The 25369-nt window shown below is 33.0% G+C and overlaps 2 protein-coding genes across 2 annotated transcripts; one reads left to right on the top strand and one right to left on the bottom strand.

Moving 5' to 3' along the window:
* Positions 1-6148: 6148 nt before the first annotated feature.
* On the top strand, positions 6149-18268 carry LOC11434068 (origin of replication complex subunit 3). Its single transcript, XM_003616587.3, has 17 exons — positions 6149-6333; positions 7537-7755; positions 7858-8032; positions 8195-8364; positions 8464-8594; positions 8874-9147; positions 9277-9348; positions 9907-9974; positions 10064-10154; positions 11148-11350; positions 12286-12355; positions 13591-13676; positions 15168-15233; positions 15678-15753; positions 17047-17174; positions 17607-17783; positions 17918-18268. The coding sequence occupies exons 1-17, from the start codon at positions 6265-6267 to the stop codon at positions 18021-18023; spliced, it is 2181 nt and encodes a 726-aa protein (XP_003616635.2). The 5' UTR covers positions 6149-6264; the 3' UTR covers positions 18024-18268.
* A 1734-nt stretch (positions 18269-20002) lies between these two features.
* On the bottom strand, positions 20003-24478 carry LOC11424984 (phosphoinositide phospholipase C 6). Its single transcript, XM_024783252.2, has 9 exons — positions 24077-24478; positions 22526-22722; positions 22268-22403; positions 21743-21964; positions 21428-21648; positions 21105-21222; positions 20829-20981; positions 20669-20755; positions 20003-20514 (listed from the first exon to the last, which is right to left on the bottom strand). Exons 1-9 carry the CDS (start codon positions 24395-24397, stop codon positions 20221-20223), a joined length of 1749 nt encoding a protein of 582 aa, XP_024639020.2. The 5' UTR covers positions 24398-24478; the 3' UTR covers positions 20003-20220.
* Between the last annotated feature and the right edge of the window lie 891 nt (positions 24479-25369).

Raw genomic sequence — 25369 nt, 5'->3', positions numbered from 1 at the left:
ACAAACCGGAAGTAGTCCAGTCCCCCTTGCACTTCCAAGGAGATTTCCACTAAGAAATAATCACACAGATTACAACTGCTCAATACTATCTAGTATGAGACTTCCCAAATGCTCAAGCATGCAGGCGAGAGACTTCCAATGCTCAAGCACTAAAGCAAGAGACTTCTGATCAAACAGAATTACACAGAAAATTGTTTGACTTGAACACTTGATATACAATCAGTGGTGTTCACAATACAATGCAATAAAAGACTATAGACTTAAGAATTTCTAAGATATATCAAATCAGTGCAGAAATTCAAAGTGCTTTTGAGAATCAAATTTGGCAGATTTTTGGCGCTTTTAACTTGTGTTGATGTCTCTTTTGATCTTCAAGTCTTCACTCCTTTATATAGAGGTGAGTAGAGAGACGTTGAGATCTTTAGCACGTCTAAAGAGTCGTTGAGTTCCTTTGATCATCCACAAGTAATCTTTTGCCTGATTTGGGTGTAGTCCTATGAAGGATCAACTTCAAATTCATTCATATCTTGAAGGAACAATTCTGCAGGCAGAGCTGTTATATTGTCTTGTAGCGAGGACACACTCAGGGTCGTCGAGGTAGTGGTTGTACACTTGTACTTTGTCAACTCTTCAATGAGAGATAAGCACCCAGTGCTTTTCAAATGAACGTTAGCACTTCCCTTTTGATCCTTCGCTCTCTTAGACGAGGTTAACTTCAAGAGACAGCTCTTTTGAGATTTCAGATTGAATCTTCTGATCAACTGTAGCTTCTGGTGATGATATAGCTTCTGATGAAATCTTGCTTCTGATGAAATCTTGCTTCTGATGAACTTTGCTTCTGATGAACTTCTGCTTCTGATGACGTCATAACTTCAGAGGCACTTGTAACTTCAGAAACACTTCATAGCTTCAGACGCAGTTTTCTTCAGATGCTTTAGGTTCCTTTGCTCTCTATTGTTCTTCCAAGACCTATTGAAATTGAATAACTTTGCCTATGGTCATGTACACTTGAACAAATATTAGCAATAATCAATTGACAATTTTTAACACCTTGTTATCATCAAAACTCATTAAGGTTTATTGTAAAACACATTTTGTTCCAACAAAAAGTGATTATAATTTTTATCGATAATGATTTGTTCAAAGTGGTAAGGATTTGAATTCTCTCTTAAACAGATCATCAAGAGTTTGTTCTTTAACTCATGCATATAAATAAATCAATTGAAATAATAGAGTCTACTTTGTGTGCTTCACAAAATTTTTTAGGGAGATTAATCTCCACTAAACGACGGTGGAAACTTTATATCTATTATATGATACTGTAGAGAAAAGGATTAAACTAAATTTGTTATGCTTTAAAGATTGAGGTTCTTAGTTGGAGTAAAAACAATTTAACATATATCTACTTACTATATTATAAAATTAAGTTCCTAGGATTTTACCATTTTGCCCCTCCTAGGGGCATTTTAGTAATTTCCAATTTATGGGATGTGGTTAGTGCCACCTCATCATTTTTAGGGTGTATTTCCCATTTTGCCCTTCACTATTTTTTTAATTATTTTATAAATTTTATATTTTAATAAATTTTATAATTTTTATATTTTTAATATCTTTTAACTATTTTTCAATTTTTATTTTTTTTTTAACTATTTTCTAATTTTTTTTCTCCCAAATTCAGTTGCTTTTACACTTCCGTTGTGGGAGATTAAGATACCGTTTGACCCGGTTTTTTTTTCAACTTCTCTACATTTTTAAGGAGAAATTAGGCCAAATACAATATCAAATAAGTACTTACTAAAAAATGTACTTTTTTTAATGCATAAAATTGAATGAAATGAGCTTTGGCCAAAAGTTGTTGAATGCTACTTCAAAAAACTACTTCCCGACAATTTATTTCACAAGCATCTCTCTTCAATTCACGTTGGGAACCTTTTCTTTTATTTTCTAATATTATATTTCAATATGTTTTTTTTCTTCCATTTAATTTTTTTAGCCGTTCCATTTAATTTTTTAAAGGAGGTTTCATTTATTTTATTACCTTTTTTTCAAAGAAATTTTATTATCTTTTTATCATTTATATATTTAATTTAAATATCGTTTAATCCTAACAACCTCACAAATATTTTTATTCACGCTATCATTTAATGATACAAAATAATTTTATTTTCTTTCTTCAACCTCGCAAATATACAGACACACATATTAGCGTTTAGAGTAATATTTTATGTGTGTCTGTTTTTTTGTTACGCTATGCGTATAATTTTTATAAAATTTTGATTTTAATTAAAAGTACAATTGTAGATGTCTTTTCTTCAAAAAAGGTATAGATTTCTAAAAAAATTATGCTTATCTTTTATATATATATATATATAAGAAACTAAACATTGCGAAATAGAAAAGGTATTATCTTTTATATATATATATATATATAAAAGATAGAATTTTGTCAGCATCAGATGATAGAATTTTGTATAAGTTTGATAATGACCCGAAAAATGTCTTTCCTTATGTAGTGGGAATATAGTTGATGTAACACTATGGAAAAAATATTCCGTAGCTTTATCATTTACCATCTATTTATCTTGAGTTCTTTGCTTCCATTTTGTAGTCAATGTCAACCCAAATATATGTAACAATTAGTCAGGTTCGAGGCTACTCATCAACCTACATCATCCGGTTGTTAAGAAGTTTAAGACTTGGTAAGTTTGCATTATGATTTCACAATACAGTGTTAGAGTAACTTATTATTTCACAATCCGATTTGATTGTTTTTTGACCATGTTTCTTGAATTGTTGTCGTGACCTTAACACTTCTCAAGCTCAGAGTCAAAGCTTCAGTTAAAACTTAAGTCAGAGTTCGGCTTCTTCTCAACGTACTTCGACAACGATTTTTCCAAACTGTCTCAGGTTAGGCCAATTGCTGAATTTATAAACTTACTCAATGTCTGCTTTTTTTATGCACAAACATGCTTTGAGTTTTTTACGCACAAATTAAAAATACATATTGCATTATTTTTTATTTCATGTCCATATTTTGTGTTAGGAAACATATTGCATCACTATATGGAAAGCAACTAAATTCAATTCTAACCAGTTTGGATTGTATTATGAGAGTTGCTCCTAGGAGGGCCATTTTAGTAATTTTCGATTGATGGGGTATGACTAGAGGTGTCAAATGGGCCGGCCCGGCCCAGCCCGGGCCCGAGAGGCCCGACTATAGAAATGGGTCCCGACCCGTTTATTTTTACTGTCCCGTTTATGTTTTATTTTTAAAATTTATTCACTTTTTTTTTTTATGTATTTTCTTATATATTAGTTACTCACCATTATTTTTTTGCTAAAATATGATTGGATGGACATAAAAATATAAATAGTTTTTATATTAACATTGAATAATAATTAAACTCTAGATTATTCTTTCAATTAAATCAAATTAATAATTTATAAACTTTAAAATTTTAAAACTGTAAGCTAAATTCATCCATATTTATTAAATTTATTTATTTAAATATTTTTTTGTTAATAAATTTTAAATTAGTTGATAATGTTTTAAAAAAATAAAATGAAATATGGGCTAATGGGCCGTCCCAAAGCTCGATGGGCCAGCCCGGCCCAACTTTTGTATGGCCCAAACGAGCTTGGGTTGAAAAACCCCGAGTGCATTTTTTGGTTAGTTTTTTAGGCCCGATCCGGCCCAAAATGGGCCGGCCCATTTTTTACAGCTCTAGGTGTGGTTAGTGTCACCTCATCATTTTTAGTTAGTCTATGAAACTTGCAATCTCTTTTATAAACCTAACTATTATGTAACGTTAATTTGCACATTGTTGGTTCCTTCATTGGTTCCAATTAGTATCATGTTAATTATAATGTTGTTTTCCTAATCTCTTGAACAAAATAAAACATGTTCTTTTCTTACAACAAATCTTTATAATGCTTTGGTAAATGTTTTAGAAATGTACATATATATAACTTCTAATTAACACTGCAATTTGTTTTGTACCTACTAACACTTTTCAAATGAGATATCAATGACATTTCTAAAAGGAACACGGAAAACAATCACACTCATCGACAAACAAACTCAAAAAAGGTATAAATGTCGCTTGGCAAAGAGAGCCAGTTATAAAAATACTTAGGCGGCCAATGGTTCAAATTTTCCGAGAACAGATGTTAGAGGTAGGTGATAAGTTAATTTTTGATCTAGAGAAGCCACCTAAAAATATGCACGTTCAAATCGTTCCCAAATAAAGATTTGGTGTTCATGATCCGCACTTTCAACAGATCACCTTAACTCTAATCCTAGACTAGATTATATTAACTCACCGATGCTCCTTCTTTGCTTGATTTCATTTGATGTAAATATGGGTATCAATCCTTTTTTGGTAACTCTATAACAACAACACTTTTTTTTATAATTTTGGATAATATGTAAATTCACACATCATTGGTTTCTTTATTGGTTCCAATTGTTTTCATCCTAAATATTATGTCAATTTGTATTCTCATAAATTGATTATATGCTCTCTTAATTAGCTCATACATATTTTATGATGAGTCACAATGTTCCGTCGTTTTAATATCTTTTCTTTCAAAGATTTTTTTTTATCGAATATGTTATTGAACCCGTGCTTCGCACGGGTTTGTAACTAGTTAATCCATTAAAGTTTATGGGACCTAAATTAACTTGCTATATTAATCCCTTAAAATTAATCTTTAAACTTTGTGGGACCTAAACCAACTTGTTATATTAATCCCTTAAACTTTGTAGGATTTAAATCAGCTTGTGTAGTTTTGCGTGTAAACCAAATAACGATCGATATGCATTGCTTGTGTATTTTGAAGTTTATGGTTTAATTATGCATATCCTTGTTAAACTCATTCTTAGAAAAAATTGAATAAATTTTTCAAAAGAAGAATGTAGTAGTTGTTAAACTCTAAACATATTACCGATCTTGAATTATTTTTTGTCGAGGTACTTTACTTGTAATTGGAAAAGTTAACCAAGATGATTACTTTCTATAAAAAATAAACCATGATGATTAATTTAAAAATGAACGTGATAATCGTGAGTTGTCCCACATCATCCAACGCGTAGCATATTTTCCAATCCTGTGTCGGTTTTGGGTTCCACATGCTCACAAATTAGCTATCATTGACCAACCTGAGTAAATTCTTTTCATCATTTCCATCCCCATAAAAAAAGAAAGCGGTCCAACCATCCCAAGTATCAACGTCTACGACCTTATCCAGAAATATTCTCTAAGGAGTAATCTGTTAATAAAATGATTTTTTTTGAAAAGTAAATCATGCTAATCTAGAATGTTAAAAAAATGTTTGACCAATTTTCTGCATTTTGAGTAGAATAACCTTTCCAACATTTGCAAAAAAAACATCAAAGCATGACACGCATTGCATTAGGGTGTATATCGTTTTCCGAGTAAACGATTAATTTGTTCTTGACTATGTACCTCGTTGTGGTAAATGTTTCTGACTCGTGATTAAATACAAAGTAGTTCTTCAATGTGCACTTCCGTTATCACTTTAATCCTTAATGTTAAATAATTCTGTTAACTGATGATGCGACAAACATTTTATGCTAAGAAAGAGTATGAGGTGTCACAAAGACTAAAGTGAAAGTAGAAAATTATCACTTTCGTTTCTGAACCGAAAATAATATCCCTGAAAATCAATATCCATAAATTGAAAATCAATATCCCAAACTTGTCCCAAAGTGTTGCTCGTCATTAAAAACTGAGTCATCTTCCACAACAAAGTTGTTCTGTGGTTGCGAGAGACTTGATGTAAGATCACTGACTGTGCATATTTACTATGAGTTAGATTCTGACAGTAAACTCTTCTATATTCTATCCACGTTTTAAAACTATGCATACTTACTATGAGTTAAATCCTGACAGTAAACTCTTCTATATTCTACCCACGTTTTAAAAAATCAAACAAAAATAAAAAAAAAATTATATTTGATGTCAAAACATTATTTATTTACTTAGTTGAGTTGAGCATCATTTGTGATTCATCTTGACCATTCATTCCAATCCAATGGTTGATAGTGACGATCCACGATGAAGCATTAGGGTAGCGGTTCACCATTACATACACACCCTTGCAATTTCCCGCCAAAACAGAGGCATTGTCTTTTTCCTTTGCTTCTCGCTTCCACTCTCATCGTCGAACGGAATATCTGTAAATCTGTAATCATCGGTGGCGGAGAACCGGTGGCACGATCTCCCTCCCCCTCTCTCTCACATGGCGCCTTCTTCTCCGAGCAACACCGCTTCGCAACTTTCTTCAACCGCTACAGAAAATGATCTTCAGGTTCTTTTTCCCTATTTTACTGATTATCACATTCCATTCATTTCTAGGTTTTTTCTTAACTTCAAATTCTTGTTTTATTTCGAAATTATTTAATCACTAATTTTACCAATTTCTTCAAATGCAATCATATTATTTGAGCAAATTAGTGTCTGATTGATTTTGTAGGACGCTCTCAAATACGTTAGTTTTTTTTTTCTTTCAAAGAATGGTCAGATTCTATTGAAATGTCAAGTTGGTCCCTATAATTAACCATTTACCATTAACTAGGTGCTAATATTTTACCAATTTACCATCAGTTTGATCCTTATATTAACCACTTACTATCAATTGTGTCTTCTCAGAAGAACTAATATGAGTAAAATTTGGTAGAGTCCAGGACCTTTTTGAAATATTAATAATCTCAAGAACCTATTTGATAGCGCTTTATAAAGTTAGGGATGAGTTTGGTGGTTTACTTCGTATTATTTGTTTGATGATGAGTCATTTTGTGTTTCATAACTAGGGTCCGTTTGGATTGACTTATTTTTGAGATTATGAAAAATAGCTTATGCAAATAAATAAGCTTTTATATTATTCATAAGTTCTCAGTAACGAAAATTGTATCTTCATAAGCTGTTTTTTCATAAACTATCTTGACAAGCTTATGATGAATAACACATAAAAGCTTATGTATTTGCATAAGCTAAAAAAATAAGTCAATCCAAAAGGGCTGCAAGTCAATACAATAATGTCGAGTTTCTAGACTTTATAATTTTTGCTGCTACTTACTCGCCTTCATTCTTAGTTTTTATACTGTCTATTGGTTAATGTCATTCTTTATCAACTAAGTGTTGGAATTGCCGGCCGTGGCGCCTCAGTGGCCATAACCAATTTTTGAAGGGACGTTCTCCATGGCGTAGGCCTAGGCCGCATTGGTGCGTTTATCAACGCTGTCTATTGCCAATCGTGGAAAATAGGCGTTTGTTCAAATTCCGCTAGTAACTGTGCGATAACACCGCCAGAGTGGCTAGTTCCCTGTACAAATTAGCGTATCTTAGAACAATAGCAATTTGTTCAAATTTCGATATGAAATGGGGGAAGACATAAGTTATCAAGTTTCATTAGGTTTAAAGGGTTTAAAGCCTTTGTTTGATTTTACCTCCTTGCTACTACAGATAGAATGCTGATTCAATCCTTATTTGTTTACTTTTTTGGTTTTGATAGCCATTCTTTGTGCTACATAAAGCTTCACCTAGGAGAAAAGATAGAACATCAGCAGGACAGGGAAAATCTCGCAAAAGAAATAAGTTATCTCCTCGATTGCCACATAGTGCAAAGAAACAGGAAGAAAGTACAGATGAAGAGTGTGATCGCTATTTGTGTCAGCAACAGCAGATTGAAGCTTTTGATATTGTTTGGACAAAAATTGAATCTACTATTAAGGTCATCTAAATATCTTCTCCCATGTCATGTAACTTACATTGGTTTTGGCCGTATATTCCTATAAGAACTAGAATTTATCGAATAGCCCTCTTTCTATTGTAGGATGTCCTGAGAGAGCTCAATGCTAGTGTATTCAATATTATACAAAAATGGGTTCAGGAGTGCTTCAATACTACTAGATTGGTTGGAGAACCTAGCATTTCTGTAGCAACTCGGTCTTTTCCTGTTCTATCTAATACAACTCCTGGGAAGTTGTACAGCGCATTAGTTGTTACCAGTAAGCGTTTTCACATTTTTGATAATTCCCATGAACTCATTGATAGTCCACCAATTCTACAAACACGCAGTACAATATCTTTTGGTATTGCACTCTAGTATGAGGAATGAAAAGCCATTTATATCTCTATATAAAATTCTGAGATTGAACTATGATTGGCAGGAAACATAGAGTTTGTTGATGACATAATGACATTTGAAGAGCTTGGCATATTCTTGAAATCCCATGGATGTCATGTGGCTATGCTTTCATCAATGGAGTTTTCGTTGAAAAATGGAATTGCTGGTTGCTTGAAAGCTTTATTGCGAGAGTTTCTAGGGAATTCTTTCGATGTGGGTGCTTCTATGAACTTATTATGTATAATTAAATTAAATCTATCTACTGCTACTGTCTCCTTTACTTATTCATTTCTCTACGTTGTTGTTAAGCAGCCAGCTGATATATCTGCCTTAGCATCATGGTATAGAGAACAAGAAAACTACAATAAACCACTAGTTCTGATCGTTAATGATTTGGAAAGGTGTTGCGGATCAGTCTTAACTGAGTTTATCCTGATGTTGAGGTATGTTTCAGCATCTTTTCTAAGTGTTTTTGCCTGTATATTTGTAACCTCATTTGTATCTGTGCGTCTTGAATGTTTTGGTTGTTCTAAAGCTTCCGCCAACTATGGTGGAGTTCTGTAACAAAAAAGTTTATTGTTTATTGCTGACGTTTAGAGATTGTAATGATTTGTTTATTTAATTTAATGTATAATATAATGGTTATGGTATTTTTCTGCAAAGGTAAAGGATAATGGCAATGATATGAATTGGTTATAATCTTCTTCCATTTTTTGTAACAGTGAATGGGTTATCAAGGTGCCAATATTCTTAATATTTGGAGTTGCAACGACAGTGGATGCCCCAAGAAACATTTTTCCATCACATGCTCTTGAGTGTTTCTGCCCCTCTATGTTTATGCTTGTAACGCCAGCTGAGAGAATGGATGCAATTGTTGAGGCTATTCTTGTAAAACATTGCACCACATTTAATATTGGTCATAAAGTGGCACAGTTACTGAGAAATTACTTCATCAATCAGGATGGGACAGTAACATCTTTTATAAGAGCTTTGAAGGTTAATGATGCAATTTTTGAGTTACTGGCTGTTTTCTATATTGTCATTTTATGAATTACATAGACATTAGACAGTGACAGGATATATGACCTACTATTTTACATGTCCGTTTTCTTACTTATCTTTCAGGTAGCATGCTTATTACACTTCTCTATGGAACCTTTGAGTCTCATACAAGGGAGAATTCTCGTTGAAGATCAGGTCAGTCCTCTAATATTTTACTCACTTTCCTTAGTTTGCTCTTCAAATATGATCTGCTTCACACATATATAGGGGTCTTGTGTTTTTAATTTGTATTTTAGGGGCATTTAGCCCAAGCCTGTCTAGTTTTCTTCAGTTGGTTTAGTGTTTTATCTGTGCTCTTGTAACTAAAATTTAAACATTTCAACATATGGAAACATGCGCTTCATCTTTTGATTAATTGTTAAAGTGAATGATACAAGTGTTAGTACTAAGAAGGGTTTGTCACGAGAGTACTCCCCGGTGCGACGCAGATAAAGTCGCATCGTGGAATCCCCAAGTCATTAGTAACAAATAAAGTTTATGCATACAACTTTCTCCCAAAATATCATTCAAATACTATTGATTGGAATCTTTACTTCCATGAGTCATTGGGTTCAACCAATGCTATTATATGTTCCTATAATTTAGTTGATCGGAAACTTGCCCTGAATTTTTCTTGCTCAATATTTTAATAATTTCTTACCATCATTCCTTTTTTATTATTGTTTTAGTGATTGGTTAAAAATGGTTTCTCAGGAAGGAAGCTCTGGATTATCACCTGAGACTTTGTTGAAATGCATGCACGAACTTCCATCGCATGCAAGGTATTACACTTAACAGATTTTCAGGTCCTTATTTATATTTTCTTAATGCAGATAACATTGAGTCCACCTTTTGGTTATAATTAATCTAGGAATATAATGGTTGACCAGACTAACGAGAGCATGGCTGAAGGTTTGTCAGAATTGGTGACAGTGCAGAAACTATGGAGCACTGTGGTTCTCGTAAGATTTGGAAATTACTTTCAAATTCTTGTGTACTTGTCCTCTGTTTTTATCGGTCAAATTCCAATTCTTCTATCGATTGACGACGGTTTAAACAATCCAAATTAGCTTTTAAAACATTATATAAAATGGCCATTCATGTAGTCGACTCTAAAACTGAATAAAGGAATTCATGTAGTCGACTGTAATATAAACTTAGGGATTGATCGTACTCTGAGTCATTTATGACATTTAGCATCTAAAATGGTGCAAGTTTACTTAAAAGAGGTACATGCCACCTGATGATGTGGGTGGCATCCTTCTTACAGGTGGGATAACAGAGTGTTCCCAGGCCTCCTGGAAACTGAGTTTGCCAAGATGCTAATCGAAGTGTCAAACTAATACATTTGTATGAAGAATGGTATTGCCAGTGGATGCTTCCCATTGAACCTGATGTTGTGTTTTTTTAGGATATTTGATCCCCAACTATTTTGTATCCTTCATGTGGATTTACACTAGATTTTTAAGGCTAGGTTTTCTTAATGGTTAGAACAGATTGAAGGAAGAACCAGCTAGGATATAGGTGGGGTGTACCCCGAGTCTGGTCCCCTTACCAGAACATTCTAACATATGGTTATCCAAGAGTTAAGTATCCTGGAATAAAAACAAAACCGAAATGTGGAAAAGTCTATGTTTTGTTGATAACAAAGCACCGTTGCCATGTATTAATACACGTGCCATAGTTATTCTAGTGATGTTTTGAAATATATATCTTTTAATACTTATTTGTCGATCTTGACTATTTTTTTTGTATGGTTAAGGTTCCATGTCTACGACTCTCTGTTTGCTTTGATGATAGATTTTTGTTGTTTATTCCCATTTTATTATTTGTGTTGCTTGTCAAATTCATTTCCAAATATTTTTTTCTTTTCTTTTCCAAATGAAATTGTTTAGCAATTGGTTGTTAATGTGGCTGAGTTGGAGTTCATCATACTGAATTTTCCTTTTGTCCAGTGCCTATACGAGGCTGGAAAATATAGCAGAGTGCAGCTGCTGGATTTGTTTTGTGAATCCCTCAATCATGTTTTGTACCCATCAAGAGATTCGGTTATGAGTGATGAAAAAGACCATGGGTTGTCCTCAACAAACGATCCCTTTCAGCAATATTCTATCATGCAAAGTGGAGGTTTAATTTGCCAGATAGCACGCAGAGTAAGGTAACTAGGAATATGATACTTGCTTTCTTTTATTTACCATAAGAATCTTGTTTATGTAGAACGATATCTGCTCTAAAGAGAAAACTAGATAGGAGACCCGTGTGATTCGCGGGTAAATAAAAGAGAACAAATTTTAGTCTTCACGTATCAAAATATTATTGTCATTAGATATAAATATTTACTACTGAGGAATAATACTATTTATCATCTAAGCGATTGTTCATATTTAAGAGGTGAAAAAATGGGCTTGATAGAAAGACTAACAGTTCAATATTTGCGTTATAATGGAAGTTCAAAATGTTGTACATAGTACATTCTTTATAATTATTACTAGTAATTTTATTCGGCCCTTTAGGTTAGAATAGCCTATACAAAGAGATTAATGCTTGCACATAATGTAGAACTTGAAATATATTATTCAGTTTTCACGCAAAATATAAAAGTTCAATATTTGCATTAAAATCTTAAACAGAAACAGAGGTAGGATAGATAGATAAGCCATAAATGTCATAAAATATTGTATCCAAAGAAAAAAGTTATGAGCTACCTCCTTATATTACTGCAAGAGTATTCCTTCCAGTGCCTATATCTCATAGTTGAAAAGAAATTGAATTCCTTCCAGTGCCTATATCTGATAGTTGAAAAGAAATTGAATAACTATAAAAGCCTAAAAGAAAAGGAGTAGGATTCCAAATACTGCAACAAACCAAAAATTATAATGTCTTCAGTCTTAACTAAACCCTAAATGATAATAATCAAAATCAAATTGCAACTTTCCTTTTGTTCATCTAAACCTTTCTTGGTGAGCTTTAACAGCAACTTTCTATATACGACTGTTATAGATATCTTTATACTTTGTTGATTTAGACACTTCACTGAAGCTTTATTTTTGTTTAGTTAGATTATCTATAGACTTCTGATTGGAAATTATACAGGGATCTCCCTCCAGGAAAGCTAGATCAATTGATTGAGAGTTGGGATAAAATTACCGCAGATATTTCAGAGGTATCTTCCACTTGAATATTTGTTTGCTTGGAGTTTTAATTTTATTTTCTTGTTGGGACTGTGATATGGTGTAATTTGGATCCCATAGTTGAATATTTGTAACTCGACGAAGTTGCTTATGCTCTCTTTTTAGTGCTTGCCAACAAAAGGTCAGCAAGCTTATTGTGCCCAATCCCATTGACCTTAGTCTTCCGCAAATGCATTGCTATCTAGAAAAAGTAGATTTAGTGGCGTTGGTAGTGTCAGATAAACTTATGATTTATGTATGTGCTTAGACGAACTTATGAAAATAACTTAAATACACACATAAGCTGTTTTCAACTTATTTTCATAAGCTCTTCTATATACCTTATTAAAAAAACAACAGATAAGAGTTTATGTAGAGTTTACACACATTCCCTCTTCAATTTTGTAAGAACTTATAAACAAGTTTTTATAAAATAAGAGTGTATTGAATAAATTTCTAATTAAGCTGTTTACCCAAAATGCTCCTTAATAAAACTAGTTTCGTGGGACCAATCATTGCAGTAAATCCGTTAATTACATTAGAACCGAGATGAACCGTGTTTTTGTGTTTAAATTTATTTCTTTTTGCATGGAGGGATATTTTTTTTGGGGGAAGGACTAAAATTTATTGATTTCTGGTAAAAACATATGATACTTTTAGTTCATGAATGATTGTATAGACCAGTGTCAGTTACTAGTACTGCATCTAGTCATCATCTTTTTCTATTGGAATTAAACTTAATTAGAGGTTACTTTTTGGGTAATCTGCATCTTTTGGTCTTAGGGATGGTTTGGGGAATAGAAATTATCTTCTGATTTCTTGGGAGAGTTCTACATGCATGAAAAGAAGGAACTCCATGATTATTAAGTGTATAGAGTTTTCTATGAGAAGTTGGTAATATGTCATTGGCATAGGATTTGCTAGAGACTTTTGTTCTAAACAGAATAGCTGATGCTAGCCCGATGAGCTTGACTACTCATTGGATGAGAGAAAGTAGAGACATAATATTGTCACACTAAGTGTTTCAATTACAGAACGGAGTCAATTTTGTATAGGTTCAAGACAATAAATTAAATACAAAATAAATATTGGAGAAATTTTTCCTATTCATATGATATGCCTGTACGATAATACTATACAATAAATACAAAGATCATGCATATTTTCACTACTGTAAACCTTGATTCCTGATCAGCGCTAATAATTACCGAATGACAATTTCTTGCAGATTCATGAGAAACTGAAAATCTTGCAATCTTCAGTAAGATGTCAAGATGGAAAGAGTTCACGCAGGAGTTCCAAGGACATTAACAAGTAACATTCTAATTCTCTACTTCATTGTTATTTCATGATAGATCATAGTTTAGTTGTGTATGTTAATTGGTCACGGGGTTCAGGTACTTTCTTCTTTGTTAAAGGTGACAAAAGTAAGCCATTCAAATGGAGAGATTCCTTGGCCTAGGAAATAGATTGCTCAAAAGATAAGAATAAAGTCAGAAAAGAAATAATCATCACCTCTTTTGTTTTTCAAAATGGCATAATTTGAAACAAATTATATTTTCTCGGTAACAGTAGTAGTTGAATTATAATACAACATAATGAGAAATGGATGCATAGTTAAGTTCTGAAATGAACAAATCAATCAACCTATTAACAGTAATATTTTTAGGGTTAAATATGTTTTTAGTCCCTATAAAATCACGACGTTTCAAGTTTAGTCCCTCAAAAATTTTATTCACTTTTAGTACTTGTTTGGTGGGAGTTGTTGAGTAAGTAAATTCTGCTGGAGAGTTGGGGTGCTCTTGAATTAACCCATTAGCATGTACAGCATTTGTTTCCTCATGTTACATTGAGTAGAGGCATTCAAATAAAAATTTCCGTTCTTCTCTGGTTCTGTGTTTTTCTTTTATTTCTCCTTCTACTACCAGTAGAGTCTATTTGGTATCTTTTGAATTTTTGGAGCAAAATAGAAGTTATCATTCATACTTTATCGAATAGTGTACAATATTAAGTTGAAGCTTTTCTGAGCAAGAGCTAAAAAATCATGCATTGAAAAAATTCTGCTGTTATTGACTTATTGTCATAACTTGAAGGCGTAACTATGCCTCATTTATGACATATACTTGCATTTTTGGCTTTTTCGCATCAAGTGGCTCTTGGAAGTTACTTTTGTTATACATGAGTGAGAGACCGGTGCTGTCAATAGCGCGCTATAGTAGTGTATCAGAGCTGTCCCTGGCTTCTAAAAGCCATGCGATAGCAGAGCACTTCAGTGTTGCGGCTTTAGCAGTTACCATGGCTGCTACAAGCCAAAATAGCGGCTGATATAGCGTGGCACTTCATGATGAGATCGAAATTCCAAACACTCCATAAAATTTAAATGGTAGAACTTTTTGATCGGCTATTTTAGGAATTTTGCAACTAAAACATCATAACAACGTTTGGGCTTCTCTCTCACTCTATCTCTTAGATAGATTCGTTCATGCTATCTTATTTCACTCTCCCACCTGTCAATCACAGCTAGTTATTGAATTTTTATGCATGTAGTAAAATTTATATACACTGTATAAAAATTCCTAGATGCTGGTGATCTCGTTATCCACTATCTCACTGTAGTGTTTTATGGCTGGCTTCTACTCTCCGCTATTTGGGATTCATAACCAAGTTCTTATGAGACATTGTATTGCCTTCTTTACTTTGGTTGTCACTTGTCAATTCTCTTTCTTCTAATGAAGTCTTCTTTAGTTTTTCCTCAAATGATTGTTTTTTTATCCTTTAATTAAATCTGACTATTTATATTTTTAGGAGATGTGACAAGGACTCAAGAATGTCAAACTTGCAAGCTATCGCATTTCTGGATGATTTAGTTAGGTAATGTTTAATATTATTACCACGTTTTATTTTCTTTATATTATGCCCAAGAATGAACTTGCTAGCTCATACAACCAAAGTGACTTGTTTACTTTTGTTGACATCATTTATGTTGAAAATATGAAGATCTTGTTGGAATGTAAACTTGATTTGATTCATTGGACTAATCATTTATGGGGGAAAGGCTCTCATTTGTAAATCAAGCCAATAAAAGCAAAGCATTCCTCCGATAAGAAATAATAGCCTTCTCTCAAATAACTTCTCTTCCCTAACTGCCATAAGTTTTCTAAAACCCCTTCTGCTTTCCAACAGAGCTTGGCTTGTTGCTTACTTTTCTGTATTGTTTTGCAATGAAGTAAAATATAAAATTACTCTTTATTGTTTATGTATTTAAGTTAATTCTGCTTCTAAGTACGTTACTGATCATTCTTTTTCATGGAACAGAAACTATTTGAGGCCCATTGAAGGAATGCCTTTCAATGAAATTTTCTGCTTCAAAAATGTTGAGAAGCTTCAATCGGTAAGAGATCAAGATATGTTTTCCCCATTTTATGGATATTTCATTCACTTCACCCACTGAAGTACAGTTGGTATTTATCTTGGAACTTACTTTTAGATGACAGATCATAAATCTGACTAACTTACGAATGTCCTCAGTTCATCACACAGGATTGCAACTTAGTTACACTTGGTGGTAACCTTGACAAAATAAGAAAAATAAACCTTTCAACCTGAATGAATGTGTTTTTGCAAGATAACCTGAATTAATGTATTTGCTTCATAAAAGTTTTTGATCACACTGCTCTATTATGGGAAATTTAATGCTTGCCAAAGAATTTAATCCGCAAATTTATGTAACTATATATGATATTTTCATGAAAAAATTATTTTCATGTTCATTAGCAGCCATTCCAATAGGCACCTTATAATTAAGGCATGCTTTTGAAAGAGGAGGAAATAAGTGATTTTGTAGTTGGGAGTTGTATTAGAATAACAGACTCAATAGAAGATAATAAGTGGGGTAGCAGAGAACAGAGTGTATATAAGAGGGCAAAGAAAGGATTAGATGCGCATATTGTAAGGCTGGGAAAGATTTAGGGTTCTTGATTTCGCTAAAGCTTTATTTTGTCTTCAAGCTCACATTGAGCAAGCAGTTCACTGTGTTCAATAGAAGAAGTTTCCTTGTTTATTCTTTCTTTTCACTCGTGACATTAGTTGCTCTTATTACATTCATTGTGATTATTGGGAAAAACCCAAGTCCCACATCGGATAGCTAAGACTCTTAGAGAAGAGTTTACAAAGAGGAGGCAATCCTCACCTTACAAGCCGGTTTTGTAAGGATGAGTTAGGCCCCAAATTACAACAGTGATTCCTAAGTTTGAAAAACCCAAGTCCCACATCGGATAGATAAGACTCTTGAGAAGAGTTTTGTAAGGATGTGTTAGGCCCCAAATTACAACATGGTATCAGAGCTTGTCGAATTCAAGGGCCGCCTAAACCTATTCACGCACCAAGTCCAAAAAGAGTGCTGGGCTAAAACCCAAGTCCCACATCGGATAGATAAGACTCTTGAGAAGAGTTTATAAAGAGGAGGCAATCCTCACCTTACAAGCCGGTTTTGTAAGGATGAGTTAGGCCCCAAATTACAACAGTGATTCCTAAGTTTGAAAATCGACATTTTGGGTACACAGATCATCATTTATATAACCCGCGAATAGTAAGATTACATTCCTATATTTTTTTATGCATGGGATTTACGGTGCAACTGAGTTATATAAAGTTTAACACACTATATTACTTCTTGCTTATATAGGTTCTGATTGGAGATCCAAGGAGAAGGATTCAAGTTGATCTGTTGGAGTTTCATAATATATTATGTTGCAGTTGCTGTAACAAGAGTGGCAAGGGCCTATTGCCATCCAGGCACGATTCCTCAATTATGTAAGTATATATCTTGTATAGTGCTTGCATATAGCATATCCATTTTTTAACTTTTTGATAATGTTGTCCTCTTTGCTCAGATAGTTATTTCCATGTTTATATTAAGCCATCCTAAATTTATTAGTATAAATCATACAGGGAGCCAAACTAAAATCAAGTTAGTGCAATTTATTCTTTAAATTACTCAGCTTCTCATTATCATACCATAATTGCCTCAAAATTTATGTCAATAGATATTTGTAGAGGTCAAAGGTGGGCAAGAGAGAATTCATGATAGTGATGTTTATGATAACCTTGAACCATAAATACCCGAGGTTGATTTTGTTAGATAACCTTGATTCATATCATCTCGCTTTAAACTTTCTAGTATTATCTCCTCTGACATGTTAAAGCATCACACAAGATTTGAGTTGACATTTTTATTTTTTGCAGGTACTCACTAGCTCAAGAGCACGGAGATCTTATCAATCTTCATGATTGGTTCCAGTCTTTTAGAACAATTGTTCTTCAAAATACAAATAAAAGGAAGCAAAAATCAAAGCAGACCCCCTTATCAAAGAAGAGAAAAGAAATGAATGGATCTGCAGACCAAAATGAAGCCTCAATCCAGTATCCTTTATATTTTTCATTTCAAATAACATGATAGCACGGGGCATAATGCTTCAAGTGCATTAATAGAGCTATAGTGATTGCAATGCATTTTGGTTATACTTGTCACAATCCTTAACTTTGGTTTGTCACAGAGCGCGATTTTGCAGGGGAATTACAGAGCTGCAGATCACTGGTCTAGTTAGAATGCCTAGCAAGAGACGTCCAGACTTTGTACAGAGAATAGCATTTGGAATTTGAATACATAATTCACCGGTTTACCTTTCTCTTGTGATTTCTTAATTTTCTTATTAAAATGCAATATTAATTCATTTTGTATACTATCTAATTATTCATGGTCCAATGTGATATGATTAATTAGTTAATTGATACTCCTAATTTAAAAGAAGCTCTGCCCCCTAAAAAAAAGAAACGTTTAACGGGAAATAGAGCTAGAAGAATTGTCTGCATATTATTGAAGATTTATAAAGATTATCTTTTTGGAAGTGTTCTGGACATTTATTTATAAGTAAATGGAAGAGCCAAGAGTTTGGGAATTTGCCATGAAAGGAGCAGTCCAAGTTAGATTATGAGCAACTTAATTTGCTTCTAATTCTATTATAATAAACCTTACATTAAGGTGATAAGGTTTGAGTATATTTTTTTAGCTGCTAAAGAAGCCCCAAACAAGCAACTAGACATAAACTATAAAAACCTGACGCTCAATATTGGTTCTAACTTAAATATATTCTTAAAATTCAGCTTTCTTGTTCCCATGGATTATGGTGTGGTTGTTGCTGGCAGTGATGAGAGACAATTGAGAACTAGAAAGTTGATTTATTCTCAACCCTGTCCTAAATTATGAGGAAAAAAATATATATCACAATTATACCAAAGAAAAAACAAAAACTACATTTTTATTGGTTAATTATAGAGAAAATGGGAGAGAAATTAAGTGCAACATACATTTGATTTCATGGAAATTAGTAATAAAAGTTGTTGGGAAAAAGATTTTCCGGAATAACATTATTAGCCGGCAAGAATATATTTTTAAAAGTTTATACTCAAAAAATGATCCTACCTATTGAAAGGTATTTTGCAAATATATTATAGTATTTTAAAAAGTTTCTACTCAAGAAATAAGCTAAAAAATTTGTTTTTAGTTTCAAATTTGGTGGATTCTAGGGTGAGGGATCAATTAAGTTTCTCACCGGTGGACCATGAAAAAATTACAGTTGGATTTATTGAATGAATCAGATTTGTTAGAAATAAAAATGAAAACTTATGCACCTTTCCACACACAATCTTGTCTCGCCTCTTCTCCTCTCCCTCCTGCCAGGTTCGATCACCCCACCCTTCAGTTTTATCTGATTTGTTTTCCTCTCAATCCAATTTGTTCTTCTATTTCAGAATTGCAGTATCGAAATTCATGGCAAGTTGAACCAACCACCCAACACTGTTACACTTATTAAAAAAGGCGAAACAATAGAATATAATCATGTTTTATTCAATTAATATAATTTATGATGCTTGATAGAGATCGGAAAGGTTTTGATCAAAGTGGGATTTGTCCCCTTGAAGCCTCAGCCAATAAATGTGACTGTTATTTTCTTCAAAAAAAATTGTGATTGTTATTTCTTAAAAAAAAATTGTGGGTTCTATTGCTGATTTTCTTAGTTACGAGACTAAGGGTGCTTCAAAGATTGTCCTTCTACAATGATCAATGAGTATACCAAGTGTTGTATGATTTATGAAGTTGTTTAGTAAATCGAATTCTGAGAAAAAATGAAGGGTGTAGCAGTGATGAAATGTAACTGAGGAAGGAGAGAGGAAGAGGTGAGACAGATTGTGTGTGAAAGAGTATAAATGCTCTCATATTTAATTTGAATGAACCTGGTCCCTTGATTAAATCCAACTGCATTTCATTCGTGGTCCACCGGTGAGGGACTTAATTGAACTCTCATCCTAGAATCCACCTTCAAATTTTTATTACTTTTTATCTTGAGCAGATATATTTAGAGCTTTTTGTGAATTTTTACTTATCGCTATTACCGCAGCAACGGTCGTGATATATTTTTTATTTTAAATTGAAATTATTAGAATCTTGGGAGAACAATATCACAAGATACGTTAAATTGTAACCAAAAAAAAAAAATTGTATAAATTTTATTTTTACAATAAAAATGTACGAAGGAAACAAATTTCAATGATTATGAGGGTACAATCAATTCTCCCTTTAATTCTGTTTCTAATTACTCTACTCTATCAGTTGATGACTTGATCTTGAAGGTAAGTAAATATAACCTCTGAAGGCCATAGTTATGTTTGAAGCAGTTAATCACATAACAATCTATCTATAAAATTACAACAGTCTTCTTGTAATCACTAATCACTAGTCAGATGCAAAACCACCTAGGAATATTTGAGACCATATGGCTTAAGGGCTAAGGCAATTAGTTCATGTGAACTGAAACCGCATTAAAAGCTTTACAGATTTTAATTTCTCACCCTTTTGATCATATAAAGGAACTGCTCTGAATCCAGATTTCAGCTCAGAAACTGGCAAACATGTTTGTCCACCAAAATCATCCTTTTCATGCTTATCATGCTCTCTAACTTCAATCCTAAGCAAAGCAAGCTCTGGAACGCTCAAAGGAAAATCAAACTCTTCATCCCAAATTGGAAACCAATTATCTTTATTTACTTTGGTCTTCTTATTGACTTCATCAGCCGGTACTCCAACAATACAAACCTGTAATATAATGTCCGCAAAGAGATTACTATAAGCTATGAAGCACCGAAGCAGACACAAACACTAGATACGACAATAACATTAACATTAGGCATAATTTAAGAAAATGAATTTAATCACATGTGTCGGTGCTACATAGCTGATTAGCACTCACCTTTGTGTAAAAGTCCGGAGGAGAGAATGTATCAAAGTGTGTTTTGCTAAAATCTGAGTTCCACCCATTTCCCATGTATACTTTCACCTATAGATAGAAATGAGAGAATTTCAAAATATGTCAACAAATAGATGGATTTCCTTCCAAAATAATATCTCACCTTCAATGTCTTCTTCACTGGCAGTGTTCTTTTAGGATCAAAACACTCACTGTGTGGACCTTTCTCCATAAGAAAAACAGGCTTTTTCACATAACCACACCCTCCATTTGCTCTAAACATTCCTTGCATATACCAAAGTGATTTTCCATGCCCCTGATAAAAGAAAAACATGTTAAAACGTTAGTATCAAAAGTGCATTACACAAAAAAGTTGGAAAATAGTAAATACTAAGATAAACCTTTTATTTGAAAAGAGACTTGATCTTAAGTCCCTGACCTGCATGTTAAATGCGACCATCTGAGCTCCATACATCCACCCTATATGTGGCCTGTAATTCGAAGAGGTGACACGTGTTCCCTTTGGATACACCCTAAGAATATTCTTCTGTGTAAACCTGGAAGTAAAAAATGCAACCATCTTAGTTAGGACCATTAATATGCTAAGCACCAACACAAATACAGACACTGAACACAACACTGAGACGTAGGTGTCAATAATAATTTGAGAAAATAGAAGTGACCGAATGTAACAACGTTCCTCTGTGTCAACATTCATTCAATCTAAAGTGTCGGTGCTAGGTGTGACTATTTGGCAAATACCTAACAATATCAGCTCCATAAGAAGCCGAAGCCTTTTCAAGTTCTTGCTCACTCAAGCTCAAACGCTTAACATCACCAGCAACTTTTAGGTGGTCCCTTATATGACCCTTGGGCTTACCAGCATGGATTGTAATCAAACGTTTGTACTGTGGTGCGCTTTGCTGGTCTGGCTTTTTATCACGAGGATTCAAACCTTCCTCATCAAGATCACTTCCACTGCACTGTCATGTTTGGAAAAAAAAAAACATAAACATATAGAACTTATATACTATATAAATCAAATTTGAAGAATACAAGCTATGCCTCGCTGCTTACTCTTTCATCACATTCAACACTAAGGGCTGGTGACAATGATCCTTCTTCACCCATTTCCCTTTCACTGTCACTAGTATCCTTAAATTGTTTGGAATCAAGATATTCTTTTGGCGGTTTCGTCGATATAAGAACTCGATCTTTTAGTGATTCTGGTGTTGGGAATTCTGTCATAGTTTCTGTATGCGGAAAATAGAGCATATCTCCAAATATTTGAGTTGTCATCTACAAATAAAATGATTAACATGGCATTCAATTTCTGGAAAAAATGGGGGCCTGAAGGAGTAATTGTTAGACTTAGTTGAATATTGTTTAAGGTCATTACAAATTGGTTATCGGTTATGATTATACATGTGTGCTTCAGGATGTAACTTAGGTCCACCAACGACATGTACCTCTGGGGCCTTGGCCGTTACTGCTGATCGGTAAGCGAATGATGCACACACGTAAGCTAACTAACCATAACCAATTTGTAACTACCTAAAACAATATTCAACTAACTCTTTAACAGTAACAATGGAAGAATACCTCTGCAACTTTAGCTTGAAGATCTGGTGTAAGATGATCTTCTAAAGTTATAACGACAGGGTAGCGAGATTTAACAAATGCATATTCTTTTATGGACTTCAAACATTGGACTAGTGAGACAGGAGTTGTAAGTGTCCTGCAATATGTCAGAAATATGTTCTAAATCAAATGGATTTATAAAATTGCATTATGAATAGCATAAAACACTACAACATCAAAAGACATAAAAGCAAATAGTATTGAATTCAAGATCAGCACCTTCCATGAACTACAACGATATCATCTTTAGCTGAATTTGGCCATAAATCGAGTTCTATAACGCGCACGCCTCGTTGCAACGCCTTTATGATTGGTACATCACTGCAATCACTGCTTAGCTGATTGCCAGTTAGATAGGAATTGTGTCCTGTGTATATGAAATAATGTGATAACGGGGCATTCATGTCATGGTGTACCTGCCATAACAATTGTCAAGAAGGGACATTAAAATTTTCTTACATTCACAACATTTTGTTATTGTCTTTAACAAAACTGTAACCGTTCCTTCTTCTATACACTAAATTTTCCTGTTTCAAAGTATAAAACTTACTTATAGATAATGAATTTATTTTTTTGACAAGAGGAACGTGATAAGTTGAAAAGTATAATATTCAAGGCAACGGAAGATAACTCAATGCTAAGAATTATTACGATGAAATATAACCAATAAGTATATATATGTCTCTGATCCATAGTTTAAGACCAAATACATGTACTTTTGCTACAAAGGGTGTATGCAAAAAGAGTTGCCGGTCCAAATTTCCAAGGATGATATGTAAACCTCTCAGGCTCCAAAGTTATCACCGGGTCATCCCAAGTAGGTTTTTACCAAAATCTTTTTAAAGTAATTAACATTTTATTTCGCTTTTGTTTTGTTTATTGATTTATAAAAGTTATTTCGATAAAATCCAAAGGAATGAAAGATGCTTTTGATTTTCCTTAATAAAAAAAAATTCTTTTGATTTAGAGTAAATATTTGGTCTCTAAATCAAAGATGACAATACAATAATTTTGTCAAAAAAATAATATAATGTTTCCTAAAATAAATGATATTTCTTTTTGTTTACTATATTTTAATTTTGACGGAATTCTATGCCATTTTTTTATTTTGACAGAATTTATCTGGCTTTTAAAAAGTCGTCAAAAGGTCCCCATTTGGTTGTCGTGCATAAACTTTACTCTCTAGAGAAATTTGGTTCCTTATATTTTATGTATTAAGCATGTTTGATTCTGCCTTCATAAAATTGATATTTAGTGAATTGATTATGTAAAATTTCTTTTATGTAAAAGTAAGATGAAAATAACGTGGTTTATGTTTGATAAAGCCTATGTTTGTATTGGTGTTAAATGTGTTATAGGTTTGCATTTGGCCTAATGCCACAATTTGTAGCTTCCTTAAAATCACATCAAATAGCCTTTGGACGTAATATTTCTTGTTCCATTGCTAAACCAAACAGCTTAAAAGTAAGTTCAACAAAAAATTTAAATCTTAAAATCAATTTTATAATTAAAAAGCTCGAAAGAACAAAATCAATTTTATAAAGAACGAAATCAATTCTATGTGAAACAACAAAACAAATCTGAATAAATGTTACATCTTATCAATTTTATCCTCTCTACAAGTGAAATCATAAAATAAAATAAAACAGTGACAAAATCAAATGGTCAAACAAGACAAGCAAAAAAAAAAAACAAAATTTACGTTTCTCTTTCCCGCATTTTCTACAAAAAGCAAAATAAGAGAGAGTGAAGAAATGGGAAAACACACACCTGTGATTTTATGGGACCATTAAATTCATCATAGAACAAAAACTGGAAGAATTCTTCAAGGGTGAGTTCCTCTCCGGTGCCGGAAATGCCATCACCAGCAACACCACTTTTCCGCGATTGTATTGCATTTTGAACGATCCGGTTTGAATCATCTTCGGTGCAGTTAGTTTCGCTTTGATGTTCAACCAAAAATTGCCGTAGCTGATCAGCAGACAATGCTGATCCGCCGTTGGAGAATTCGGAAAAAACTTCCTTGACATCAGATGGTGGTAATTGTTCTTGTTCGGAGAATGAGATATTTCTGTTGAAACGTTTGAACATTTTGTAACGCAGTTGAATGTGTTGAATATGATTTTAGGTGCTTATGTAACGGTTTTGGTTTGCTACGAAAACGGTAATATAGAGAAGAAGTAAGAAAATGAATGGATGAATGAAATGTTTGCGGTTGAAGCGGGATATGTATTGGTCGTTACTTTTTCTTTCTTTCCTAGTTGATTGAAGAATGAAGTGTGTTGAATACTTTTTCTCTTATAAATTTTGTACCTAAGAGAAAGAGATTTTTTTCTTCAACATGATAAAGGATATAATTTGTAAAAAAAAAAAACCTGGTATACAATTATATGTGTGTGACTTTCAAACACAAAATTCATTTTTTTTCTTCATTTATTTGAACAATTTATGGGTCAACGAAAGATATATAAGGAAATGTGGATATTGACACGAAAATCCAAATAATAGAGATAGATAAAAAGAATAAGAGAGTTATCTCAAAAGTTCTTTCAAAATAATTGTAAAAATATCATTTTTCTATCTTTAATGATGTAAATAATTGTTAACATTGTAAAAATTCTTTAGTCTGATAGGGTATATGCAACAAAAAAAAAAATTGTTTGAGATATATATGTTAGGGCAGTAAAAAAACGGACAAACGAGTATGAGAATGTCAGTCTGAACGCTTTTGTAAATAAAAAATAATAATGCTCCTTCCATTTTAAATAACAAGTTGTTTTGATGATGTCACATAAATTAAGAACGTAGTAAACTTTATATGAGGAATAGAAATTATGAATGATTTTACAAAATTATTCTTCATTAATGGTATCGAAAAAAATATATTAAAATAATTCAAAAGTTGTGCAATCTTCCTAGAAGATGAACTTCCACAAAAATCTACTTGTTGGTGTTAATGTTGACTCAATTTGATTAAATGAGGTTGCCTTTAAGTTTAATTACAAAGTGAGCTCATTATCTTACAAATATTTAGAGTAAGGTTGCCATCTTGGAAATGTCGAA

The sequence above is a fragment of the Medicago truncatula genome, chromosome 5 (assembly GCF_003473485.1).
Source record: "Medicago truncatula cultivar Jemalong A17 chromosome 5, MtrunA17r5.0-ANR, whole genome shotgun sequence".
In the NCBI taxonomy this organism is placed as follows: domain Eukaryota; kingdom Viridiplantae; phylum Streptophyta; class Magnoliopsida; order Fabales; family Fabaceae; genus Medicago; species Medicago truncatula.
This window is presented reverse-complemented; position numbering and strand designations above follow the sequence as displayed.